At 39.9% G+C, this 12,195-nt stretch overlaps 1 protein-coding gene across 1 annotated transcript in view; it reads left to right on the top strand.

Moving 5' to 3' along the window:
* The window catches only part of LOC140729090 (trimeric intracellular cation channel type B-A-like), a 39,858-nt gene that overhangs the window by 11,142 nt on the left and 16,521 nt on the right, over window positions 1-12,195 (top strand). The window contains exon 2 of the mRNA XM_073048455.1: window positions 5,907-6,063. Within this exon, the coding sequence (XP_072904556.1) occupies window positions 5,907-6,063 (157 nt within the window). The remainder of the gene's footprint in view (window positions 1-5,906; window positions 6,064-12,195) is intronic.

Here is a 12,195-nt window from a genome sequence, read left to right as displayed (position 1 = left end):
CCCTTTTCAATTGCCAGTGTTGTTTTCTGTGCCTCTCTTTGCTTACCAGTTTCAGTGAGAAATATGTTACCCTACTGTAAAAACCTTAAAAATAAAATTGAAGGTATCTAATAGTGGAAAATCTGCTGGTTGAGCACCTTCAATGTACTATGTTTGTTGGAATAAGAGTTTTATGATAGATCATTTTTCTTTCATTCACTTCACAATTTGGCAAGGCCAGCATTTATTGCCCATTCCTAATTTTCTTTGAAATGATGGTGTTGATCCATCTTGAATTGCTGAAATCCTTTTGGATATTGGTTAGGAAGTTCCAGGATTTAGATCTAGAGATGAAGGAGGAATGGCAATATTAATTTCAAAGCAAGATAGTACACAGGGGTTTGGGAGGTTCTGTTGAAATAACAAAGGCAATGCATATTGTAGGCTCACTGTTGTAATGATGTGGCTGTGGTCGTAGGAATGAATATTTTAAAGTGGTTGATTGATATCATTAAGGTGATCGGTTGTTCTGGATGATGTTGAGTTTCTTGAGTAGTTGAAACTGCACTCAATTAGGGCAATGAAATTCTATCTTCCTAAATGTTTCTACTGTTAGCATTCAGTGACTGAAACATACAACATTAATAAAATAAATTTAAGTTACTCACTTCTGACTTGAAAGTTTAACCCAATCACTCAGAATCTCTACACCAAGGATAAGATTCAGGTGAAAGGCACAAGCCACCTGCGTATTGTCTCTCCTTGTCGCACATCATCCTGACTTGAAATAAAACTTCCATTCTTCCATCACTGTTGAAATTTGAACCTGATACTGAATTTTTAAAAAATGTGTTTTTAGGAGTAGAAAGAGGCTACTTTGTTCCTCAAGCTTGCGCGACCATTAACTTAACATCTTACTACTCTGTATCCTCAGAAAATGTAACAAACATTCTTTCAGTGCCTTTTATATAAATTACAAAATGGTAAGACACCAATCACTGTGCTACAGTACCTGTTTCTTCAAAGTTCAAAGTAAATTTTAGTATCAAAGTACATGTACGTCACCATATACAACCTGGAGATTCATTTTCTTGTGGGCATACTCAATAAGTCTGTAGAATAATAACCATAACAGAATCAGTGAAAGACTGTCCAGCTAGGGTGTTCAACCAGAGTGCAAAAGGCAACAAACCGTGCAAATACAAAAAGAAGAAATAATAATAATAAATTAAGTAATAAATATTGAGAGCATGAGATGAAGAGTCCTTGAATGCAAGTCCATTGGTTATGGGAACATTTCAATTACGGGCAAGTGAAGTTGAGTGAAGTTATCCCATTTGGTTCAAATGGTTGAGGGTAGTAAGTAAGTGTTCCTGAACCTGGTGTTGTGAGTCCTAAGGCTCTTGTACATTCTTCCTGATGGTAGCAGCAAGAAGTGAGTATGTTGTGGGTGGTGTGGGGGGAGGGGGTGACCCCGATGATAGATGCTGATTTTTTTGTGACAGCATTTTATATAGATGTGCTCAGTGGTTGGGAAGGCTTTACCTGTGATTGACTGGGCCATATCCATTGCTTTTGTAGGATTTTTCTAGAGTTAGGGGACATAGCCTTAAGATTCGCGGGTGTAAATTTAGGATGGAGATGAGGAGGTATTGCTTTTCCCAAAGAGTGGTGAATCTGTGGAATTCTCTGCCCAGTGAAGCAGTGGAGGCTAGGTTGGATAGATTTTTGCATAGTAGGGGAATTGAGGGTTATGGGGAAAAGACAGGTAGGTGGAGATGGTCAGATTAGCCGTGATCTTGTTGAATGATGGAGCAGGCTTGATGGGCGGATGGCCTACCAATGCTCCTATGTCTTACATTCTTGTGTTCCATTAAAGGGCTTTGGTGTTTGCATACCAGGGTGTGATGCAGCCATTCAATTTACTCTTCATCACACAGTCATAGAAGTTTGTCAAAGCTTTAGATATCTTACCGAATCTTGACAGACTTCAAAGGAAAGTACAAGTGCTGCTGTGCTTTCTTTGTAATTGCACTTATGTGCTGGGCCCAGGACAGGTCCACTGAAATAGTAACACCTAGTAATTTAAATTTGCCAACCCTTTCCACCTCTAATCCTTTGATGAGAATTGGCTCATCGACCTCTAGTTTCCTTTTTCTGTAATCTATAATTGGCTGTTGTTGTTATGACACTACTCAGCCAGATTTTCAATTTCCCTCCTATGTGCCTATTCATCATCACCTTTGATTTGGCCTACGACAGTAGTGTCATCAGCAAACTTGAATATGGCATTGGAGCTGTGCTTAGCTACACAGTCATAAATGTCAAGTAAGCAGACCAGGGGGGCAAAGACACAGTCTTGTGGTGCACCTATGCTGTTGGAGATTATGGAAGAGATGTTGCCAATTTGAACTAACTGGGGTCTGTAAATGAGGAAGTCCAGGATCCAGTGGCAGGTATTGAGGCCAAGGTCTTTGAGCTTATTGATTAATTTTGAGGGGATGATGGTATTGAATGTTGAGCTGTAGTTGATTATCCATAGCACATCTTTTTTCAAAGATTTCAAAGTTTTCAGTCAAATATGATTTCTTTGACAAAACCACATTGATTTTGGCTGATTTCTTGATTCCCCCCCCCCCCCCACCCCCACAAGCTAGCCCTATTAAGCTAGCTAACCTGTAGCTTTCTGTGTCCTGTTTTGAATAAAGCTGTTACAGTTGCTACTTTCCAAGCTGGTAGAACCTCTATGAATCGGAAGAGTCTTGGAAAATTAAAATTTATCGGTTTTCTCACTAGCCAAATTAACCACTAAATGAAATGTATCATAACCTGGAGAGTTGTTGACTGGTAGTTCCAACAATTTGTTTAAATGTTTCCATCTTCAGCCTATCATCTGTACTGGGGCTTTGGCGCCAATGTCCTCTTTCTTAGGCCAGTCTTTCAAGTTGTCCCCAGGGGTAGCCAATCTTCTTGTTAACCTTCCTCTCCCAGGGATGAGGACTTGGGAGCTTCTGTTGGTATTTCTGTAGCACTGGGTTTCATGGGATGGGGTTACTAGCCCCATATCTAACCCTGTTCTTTTCACAGCTGAGCTTGGGACTATCCATTGCAAAGTTTTATATGTTTCCTGGTAGTTGTAATTTTCCTGACTTTTTCCCATTTGATGTAATTTTTATCCACTATAGTAAAAATACCTTTTCAATTCATTTCCCTTCTCCTTATTCTCATCATTAATTCCTCAGACTCACTAATAGGACCAGCACTTTTATCAGTTTAAAAACTCTTTAGAATCTCTTACTATTGTTTTTATACAAATAAGTTGGCCATAAGTATAGTCTAATTTGATTTTTTTTTTGATTCCTTACCCATTTGTTGTCTTTTATGTTCTTTTCAACCTTTGACCACTTCTTTGCAATTATAAACTTTTTCTTAAATGTCATGTTTAATGTTTTCCTTTAACTATGGATGGTGGTTTTCTCCCTACTGGTGATATTAAGATTCTCAAAAATGATTAAAGACTAAATTTCTCATTTTCCAATTATTAAATTGGACTTTTTATTTGAACTGCTATCTTCACAATACAGTGGAAGCTATCTATGCCAATTAGCAGCAATGAGTGATGTTTAACCAAGCTCAACAGTGGCACCAGCAGGATTGTCATAATGTAGCAACTTGTGGTATTTAAATGCTCTGAATGGAGGCCCAAAAACAAGGATACAGCAGTAGTTACCAACATCCTCTCTTTGAACTCAGTGGCAGTAGCCACACCACTATGTCATTTAATTTTTAGTTTTACCCCAGAATTAGCTTTGTTGTTGACTGTGCTGTAAAGGAGCTCGCTTCACTTCCTCTAAGAACACTCACAGACTACAGGTCTTCTAAATCCATGATAAAAATGATTTTATTTTATGAGAGGTCTTGTTCATGAGAAGCTGGTGGTGTCTTAAATTGCTGCAATCCATTCTCATGGTGTTGCTAGGTAGGAGGTTTCATGTTCTTGACACCAGGGCAATTAACAACAGTGCAGAGATTTCAAAGCCTACTAGCAGTGTACCTATAATTGCCAGAGTTTATGAAGTTATTGTACCTGGGTTGTACAGCTGATCTTCACGATCTTTAGTCATCAATCTAGGAATCTCTGGCTGTGATATTCAACTTTGTACGACTGCATCACAATGCAAAGTACTACCCTTTGCACCTTGGCATAGTCAATCTAGTTCTTCCAATCTTTCAGGGCATCTAAGTGATTGTATCTAAGTGATTCAAGCAGAATGAGAATATTAAAGATCAAAGCACTTTGTTATCAAAGTACTTATGTATACATTATACAACCGATTCATTTCTTTACATGTGGTCACAAAACAAAAACCCAAAAGGGCCCATTTTTTTTTTAAAAAAAAAGAACAACCACCACCCATTTGGCAGGGAGAAAAAAAGCAAGTCGTGCAAACAATTAATGTAAACAAATAGCATTTAGAATAAAAGTGAGTCCTCAGGTGTGAAGCCCAGAGCAGGCCACCGCCTCAGCCTCAGCTCAGCACATTGTGGAGTAAGTGTCACAGAGCCCACAGACATGAAGCCTGGAGCAGCTGGAGCAGGCCCACAGCCACTGCCCCTTACTGCAGCAAAGAGCAGAGTCGATATTGCAGAGTAGCGAGCAGAACTAGCCTGACCCTCACCTCTGATCCCAACCACTGCATTTTCAATCCCGTCTGACTCAGCATTTAGATTGCCCAAACATCAGCCACTTATGGTACATGCATGTGCATGTACAATAAGGAGCAGGACTAGATGTTGATGCCATCAACGTCTATCTTGTAATGACTGGTATCAAATGAAGTTTCCACTTAAATGAGGCATCAGGTTTACATCACTAGCAGCTTGTTATTTGTTAGTTTATTCCATTCCTTTAAATAGAAATCAGAAATTCACCCTTTGGGTAAGTGTGGAACCAGAAAAGGCTGTGTGGTTGGCAGGAATGGCACTTACTGAGAATCAAAAGTAGATAAATCGGTGATGTTTTTAAAGTTCCTGCATTTTTGGTGTTTATTTTTAATATTACCTCAGTGAGCGTTTCCCTCAGTCCTTTAGCACAGATTACATTTTAAAACTCTATTAACAATCCATTACAGTAGCCTTTTCTCAAAATGATAGATGATACTGACCATTTCATATCTTTTGGGGATGGGGCTCTGTCTATCATGGCCATTTGGGGCTAGAAGTGGCCACTTATGACAATTTTTGTCCTGTACCATTTTTTGCTAATCTTTGCAGGATTGAGCCCACAAGTGCATGTTCAGAATCAGAATCAAGGGTAGGTTCCAAGGGTAGGTCAGCAGAAGCCTGGTATTTCCAAATCAAAATTACTTGACTTGAAGAGAAGCAAGCTGATCCTTCTAGGTGATGAAGAAGATTAATAAAGAAGATGATCAACAGTGGGAAGGTGCAAATTTCATTCAGTCTTCTTGTTTTTTCTTTGAATTTTCTCATTTTGATGGTTGGCTTCTTTTGAGAATTTTATTACCTGTAAAATTGTGAAGTGAAATAATCTTTGGTGTGCTTACTACACGTATTTCCCCAAAATATTCTTACCTAATCAGGCATGTTAGCTGTTGGGAAATGTAAATCTTGTTTGTGCTTTCTAGTGCAAAGCTTGAGTGTTACTGAGGGACGGTAAAGAGAGTAGATTTTGAAGCTTGGTGACAGAAGTGAAAATAATTTTATTCATTCATTCAGACAAATTGCAATTCCTTTGTAATTCCTAATACAGTTAGTATACTTGTCGAATTTTTATTGCATTTCTTAATTTAGTGAATAAAAGTAATATAATTAGTTTGTGGTCTGTAATCATTAGTGATATACTTACTTGAATGAAATGTGCTTGCTTTGTTTTCCTAAAACCAATGTTTTAATCTTCCATGTTGCAGGTGTAATAGATGTTGCACATCGCAGTCCAATTGCATGTTGGTTCAGCGGTATGCTTTCCTGTTTTGGTGGAGCAATTCTGGCATCTTTGCTTCTAGGTGAACCTCCCATTGAGCCTTTTACAAACAACAGAAATATAATACTAGCTTCTGTAATTTGGTAAGTGTGAAAGATAAATATTTTAGTGACTTTGGGCAACATCCAGTCTCTTTTAAAGGGCTGTTTGCCCTTCTCAAGTGTGTCACTATTGCTATTTAAGTCCTATTGCCTGCTCTTCTGATATGAAAAGTAGATTAATTTCATAACTATGGGTTGTGCTTCCATAAGTCTCTCCAATGGTATAGTTCATGTTAGCTGTGGACCAGCGTGCTTTTAAGATACTGTGATGATAACTTTTCATTCCTTTTGTTAGTAAACTTGTACTGTTCAGATATCCTCACAAACATCTTAAAATAAGTTCTGATGTTGTAAATATGCCAAAAATGTTTGTAATTTAGAGTACCCAATATTAGATTTCCCTTGTTCTTTTTCATTCCCTTATCACTTTTGGTAAAACATTTCTTGCCGTCCTTACAGCCTTGGTTTTCTTTCTGTGCTTGTGGTTGAATAACTGTATATGTCTTAACCAGGATCTATACAAGATTAATGTTATACTTAGCTTTGAATTCTATTGACATACAAGAAAATGAATTTCTTTTTACAGTTTTATTATTGTTGTTCCTTTTTGCACCTTGTGGCGCACTGCAGTGGCATTTTTGCTGTTTCTGTAGCATTTGACTTTTTTACCAGACTGATTGCCAGCTCGACGCTCAACCCAACACAGATGGTAAGCGTGCAAGGAGCTGGCCGGATTCGAACTTGGGACCATTCACCTTGAAGTCTGGTGCTGATGCCACTACAGCACCAGCCGGCTTTTATTATTGTTTAAGATAAAAGATTCAATTATATAATTCAATTCTTTTACACTTTTGTTACATTGTACAATTTTAGGATGTACTGGCTGATCATTATATATAGGAAGTCTTAATTAAGTGTACTATTTTGATGTACTCTTACCAAGTGATCATTAATCCTGTTTCTCAGAATTTTCTGCATAGCTTCCCTACTATTGATGTTGGGCTCACAGGTCTACTTTCCAGGCTTTTCAGTGCGGCCTTTCTTGAAATGGGATATCAGTTTAGAACCTCTTCAGTAGATAATTACCCCTAACTTGTGTAATTCTTTCTGCTAACTATCTAGCATTTCTTATTCATCGGTTTGCTTCAGTATTGTGCTTTTTTAAAATCCAACCTAACTACTGTTCCCTCTGAGCTGCACAGTGACTGAAATGCTCCTACACACACAGCCTTTGTTGCCGCTGGAATTTTCTTTTATATAATGTTTTATTAAAGCGCTGCAGTTGTCAGATGTGTAAAATAGACATACAAAACCAATCAATAAATGAAATAAAATTAATTAATTCCTGCTCAGAGCAATGAATGGTTGGCTGTGCAGCTGTAAAAATAAATTAGAGTGAACATTGAGCCTAGGCATGTTTATGCTCATGTCCTGACTTTCAGATCATTTAGACCATAAGACAAAGGAGCAGAATTAGGCCATCTGGCCCATTGAATCTGCTCCTCCATGCAATCATGGCTGATTCTTTTTATTTCTATCTCCTCCTCAACCCCAGTTCCCAGCCTTCTCCCTGTAACCTTTGATGCCATGTCCAATCAAGAACCTATCAATTTCTGCCATAAGTACACCCAACAACCTGGCCTCCACAGCTGCATGTGGCAACAAATTCCACAAATTCACCACCCTTTGGCTAAAGAAATTTCTCCGCATCTTTGTTTTGAAAGGGCGCCTCTTTCTCCTGAGGCTATGTCCTCTTGTCCTAGACTCTCCCACCATGGGAAACATCTTTTCCACATCTACTCTGTCTAGGCCTTTCAACATACAAAAGGTTTTAATAAGATCCCCCCTCATCCTTCTGAATTCCAGCAAGTGCAGACCCAGAGCCATCAAATGTCCCTCGTATGATAACCCTTTCATTCCTGGAATCATCCTTGTGAATCTCCTCTGAACCCTCTCCTATGCCAGCACATCCTTTCTAAGATGAGGCCCAAAACTGTTCACAATACTCAAGGTGAGGCCTCACCAGTGCCTTATAAGGCCACAGCATCACATCCTGGCTCTTGTATTCTAGACCTCTTGAAATGAATGTTAACATGGCATTTGCCTTCTTCACTGCTGACTCAACCTGCAAATTAACCTTCAGGGTGTTCTGTACAAGGACTTCCAAGTCCCTCTGTATCTCAGATTCCTGGATTTTCTCCCTGTTTAGAAAATAGTCCACACATTTATTTCTTGTACCAAAGTGCATGAACTTGCATTTTCCAACATTGTATTTCATTTGCCACTTTCTTGCCCATTCTCCTAATCTGTCTGCATCCTACCTTTTTCCTAAACACTACCTGCCCCTCCACCAGTCTTTGTATCATCTGCAAACCTGGCAACAAAGCTATCTATTCCATCATTTAAATCATTTATATACAGCATAAAAAGAAGTGGTCCCAAAACCAACCCCTATGGAACACCACTAGTCACTGGCAGCCCACCAGAAAAGGATCCTTTTATCCCAATCGCTACCTCCTACAAATCAGCCAATGCTCTAACCATGTTAGTAATTTTCCTGTAATACCATGGGCTCTTAACTTGGTGAACAGCCTAATGTATGGAACAAAGGCCTTCTGAAAGTCCAAATATACACCATCCACTGCATTTCCCTTTATCTATCCTACTTATAATCTCCTCAAAGAATTCCAGCAGGTTCGTCAGGCAGGATTTCCCCTGCAGGAGACCATGCTGACTTTGTACTATCTTGTCCTGTGTCATTAAGTACTCCATCACCTCATCCTTAACAATTGACTCTTAACATTTTCCCGACCACTGAGGTCAGGCTAATTGGTTTATAATTTCCTTTCTGCTGCCTTCTTCCTTTCTTAAAGAGTGGAGTAACATTTGCAATTTTCCAGTCCTCTGGCACCATGCCAGAGTCCAATGATTTTTGAAAGATCATTTCTAATGCCACCACAATCTCTAACTCTACCTCTTCCAGAGCCCTAGGATGCAGTTCCTCTGGTCCGGATGACTTGTGTACCTTGAGGTCTTTCAACTTTTTGAGCACCTTCTCTCTTGTAGCAGTAACTGCACCCACTAGTCTTCCTTCACACACTACAACATCAGGCTTATTTATTACAACAGGCTTACTTCAGGCTTGTTTATTTGTTTGTTATTATTATTTTTATCTTATTTACTGGTTTTTTTTCTCTTCTATATTATATGTTGCATTGAATTGCTGCTGCTATTTAACAAATTTCACATCACATGCCGGTGATGATAAACCTGATTCTGATTCTGATCAGGCATACTGCTAGTGTCTTCCACAGTGAAGAATGACGCAAAATACTCATTTAGTTCATCAACCATCTCCTTGTCCCCCATTACTATTTCTCCTGCCTCATTTTCTAGTGGTTCTATATCCACTCTCATTTCTCTTTTTTTAACATATTTGAAAAAACTTTCACTATCCACTTTGATATTGTTTACTAGCTTGCTTTCATATTTCCCTTCTAATGATTTTTAGTTGCTCTCTGTACGTTTTTAAAAACTTTCTAATCCTCTATCTTCCCACTAATTTTTGCTTTGTTGTATGCCCTTTCTTTTGCTTTTACAATAGCTTTGACTTCCTTTGTCAGCCACGGCTGTACTATTTTACCAATTTGAGTATTTCTTCATTTTTGGAATACACATGTCCTGTACCATCCTGATTTTCCCCAGAAACGCATACCATTGCTGCTCTGCTGGCATCCCTGCCAACAGCTTCTTCCAGTTTACTTTGGCCAACTCCTCTCTCATTCCACTGTAATTTCCCTTACTCTTACTGGAATACTACTACATCAGACTTTACTTTCTCCCTATATCAAATTTCAAGTTGAACGCAATCATATTGTGATCACTGGTTCCTAAAGTTTCTTTTACCTTAAGCCCCCTAATCACCTTCGGTTCATTAGATAACACCCAATCCAGTATAGCTGATCCCCTAGTAGACTCAATGACAAACTGCTCTAAAAAGCTACCTCTTGGGCATTCAACGAACTCACTCTTTTGAGATCCATTACCAACCTGATTTTCCCAATCGACTTGCATGTTAAGATCTCCCATGACTGCCATAACATTGCCCTTTTGACTCGCCTTTTCTATTTCCTGTTGTAACCTTTTGTCCACTTCCCAGCCACTGTTGGGAGGCCTGTATATAACTGCCATCAATATCCTTTTACCCTCGCAGTTTGTTAACTCAACCCACAAGGGTTCAACATCTTCTGATCCTATGTCACATTTTTCTACTGATTTGATGCCATTCTTTACCAGTAGAGCCACACCACCCCCTCTGCCTACCTTCTTATCCCTCTGATATAATGTGTAACCTTGGACATTCAGCTCCCAACTGCAACCATCATTTAGCCATATTAAACCTGCCCATGAGAATATTGGTCCCCCTCGGGTTCAGGTGCAATCTGTCACTTTTGAACAGGCCATACCTCCCCAGAAGAGATCCCAATTATTCAAAACATGAAGCCCTGCCCCCCCACACCAGCTTCTCAACCACACATTTATGTGCCAGATTATCTTGTTTCTATCCTCACTGGCGCATGGCATAGGCAGCAATCCAGAAATTACTACCCAGGAGGTCCTGCTTCTCAGTTTTCTATCTAGCTCTCTAAATTCTCTTTTCAGGATCTCATTGCTTTTCCTTCCGAAGTTATTGGTAGCAATGTGTACCAAGACACCTGGCTGCTCCCCCTCCCTCTACAAAATGTTGTGGACTCAATTTGAGACATACCTGACCCTGGCACCTGGGAGGCAGCATACCATTCGGGTGTCCCATTCATGTCCACAGAATCTCCTGTCTATACCCCTCACTATTGAGTCCCCTGTTACTACTGCTCCCTTCTCTTTCCCTTCTGCACCATGGACCCATGCTTAATACCTGTAACTGGGCCGCCGTGGCATTCTCCTAGAAGATCACCCCCCACAAAAGTATCCAAAGCATTATCCTTGTTTTTGAGGGCTATGGCCACAGGGATGCTCTGCTCTATCTGCCTATTTCCATTTCCCCTGACAGTCACCCGTCTACTCGACTCCTGCAACTTTGGGGTGACTACTTCCCTGTAACTTTGATCAATTCTATCCTCGCTCTCCCATACAAGCCGAAGGTCAATCAGTTGCTGCTCTAGATCCCTAACACAGTCTTCAAGGAGCTGCAGCCGGATGCACTTTATGCAGATGTGGTTCCCCGGGAGACTCTGGGTCTCCCAGTTCTCCAATATCCAGCATGAAGAGTGCACCACAACCATTTAAATAGTACAGTAACAGAGGGGAAATAACCGAAAAGGAAACGTTAACAGACGCATTACACTGAGCCAAAGCCTGTCACTGAGATCAAATGGCTACAAAACCATGAGCATGAGTGATTTATCAATTTATTGTGATGTCCCTTGATGCATAGAACCATAGAACATTACAACACAGAAACAGGCCTTTTGGCCCTTCTTGGCTGTGCCAAACCATTTTTCTGCCTAGTCCCACTGACCTGCACCTGGGCCATATCCCTCCAAACCCCTCTCATCCATGTATCTGTCCAAGTTTTTCTTAAATGTTAAAAGTGAGCCCGCATTCACCACTTCATCTGGCAGCTTATTCCACACTCCCACCACTCTGTGTGAAGAAGACCCCTCAATGTTCCCTTTAAACTTTTCCCCCTTCACCCTTAACCCATGACCTCTGGTTTTTTCCTCCCCTGGCCTCAGTGGAAAAAGCCTGCTTGCATTCACTCTATCTATACCTATCATAATTTTAGACACCTTTATCAAATCACCCCTCATTCTTCTACACTCCAGGGAATAAAGTCCTAACCTATTCAATCTTTCTCTGTAACTCAGTTTCTCAAGTCCCGGCAACATCCTTGTAAACCTTCTCTGCACTCTTTCATCCTTATTAATAACCTTCCTGTAATTAGGTGACCAAAACTTCACACAATACTCCAAATTTGGTCTCACCAATGTCTTATACAACCTCACCATTACATTCCAACTCTTATACTCAATACTTTGATTTATAAAGGCCAATGTACCAAAAGCTCTCTTTACAACCCTATCTACTTGTGATGCCACCTTTAAGGAATTATGTATCTGTACTCTCAGATCCCTCTGTTCTACTGCACTCCTCAGTGTCCTACCATTTACCTTG

Source organism: Hemitrygon akajei, chromosome 6, assembly GCF_048418815.1.
Source record: "Hemitrygon akajei chromosome 6, sHemAka1.3, whole genome shotgun sequence".
Classification (NCBI taxonomy): domain Eukaryota; kingdom Metazoa; phylum Chordata; class Chondrichthyes; order Myliobatiformes; family Dasyatidae; genus Hemitrygon; species Hemitrygon akajei.
Note: the sequence above shows the minus strand (reverse complement) of the source record. Positions and strands in the feature narration are given on the sequence as shown.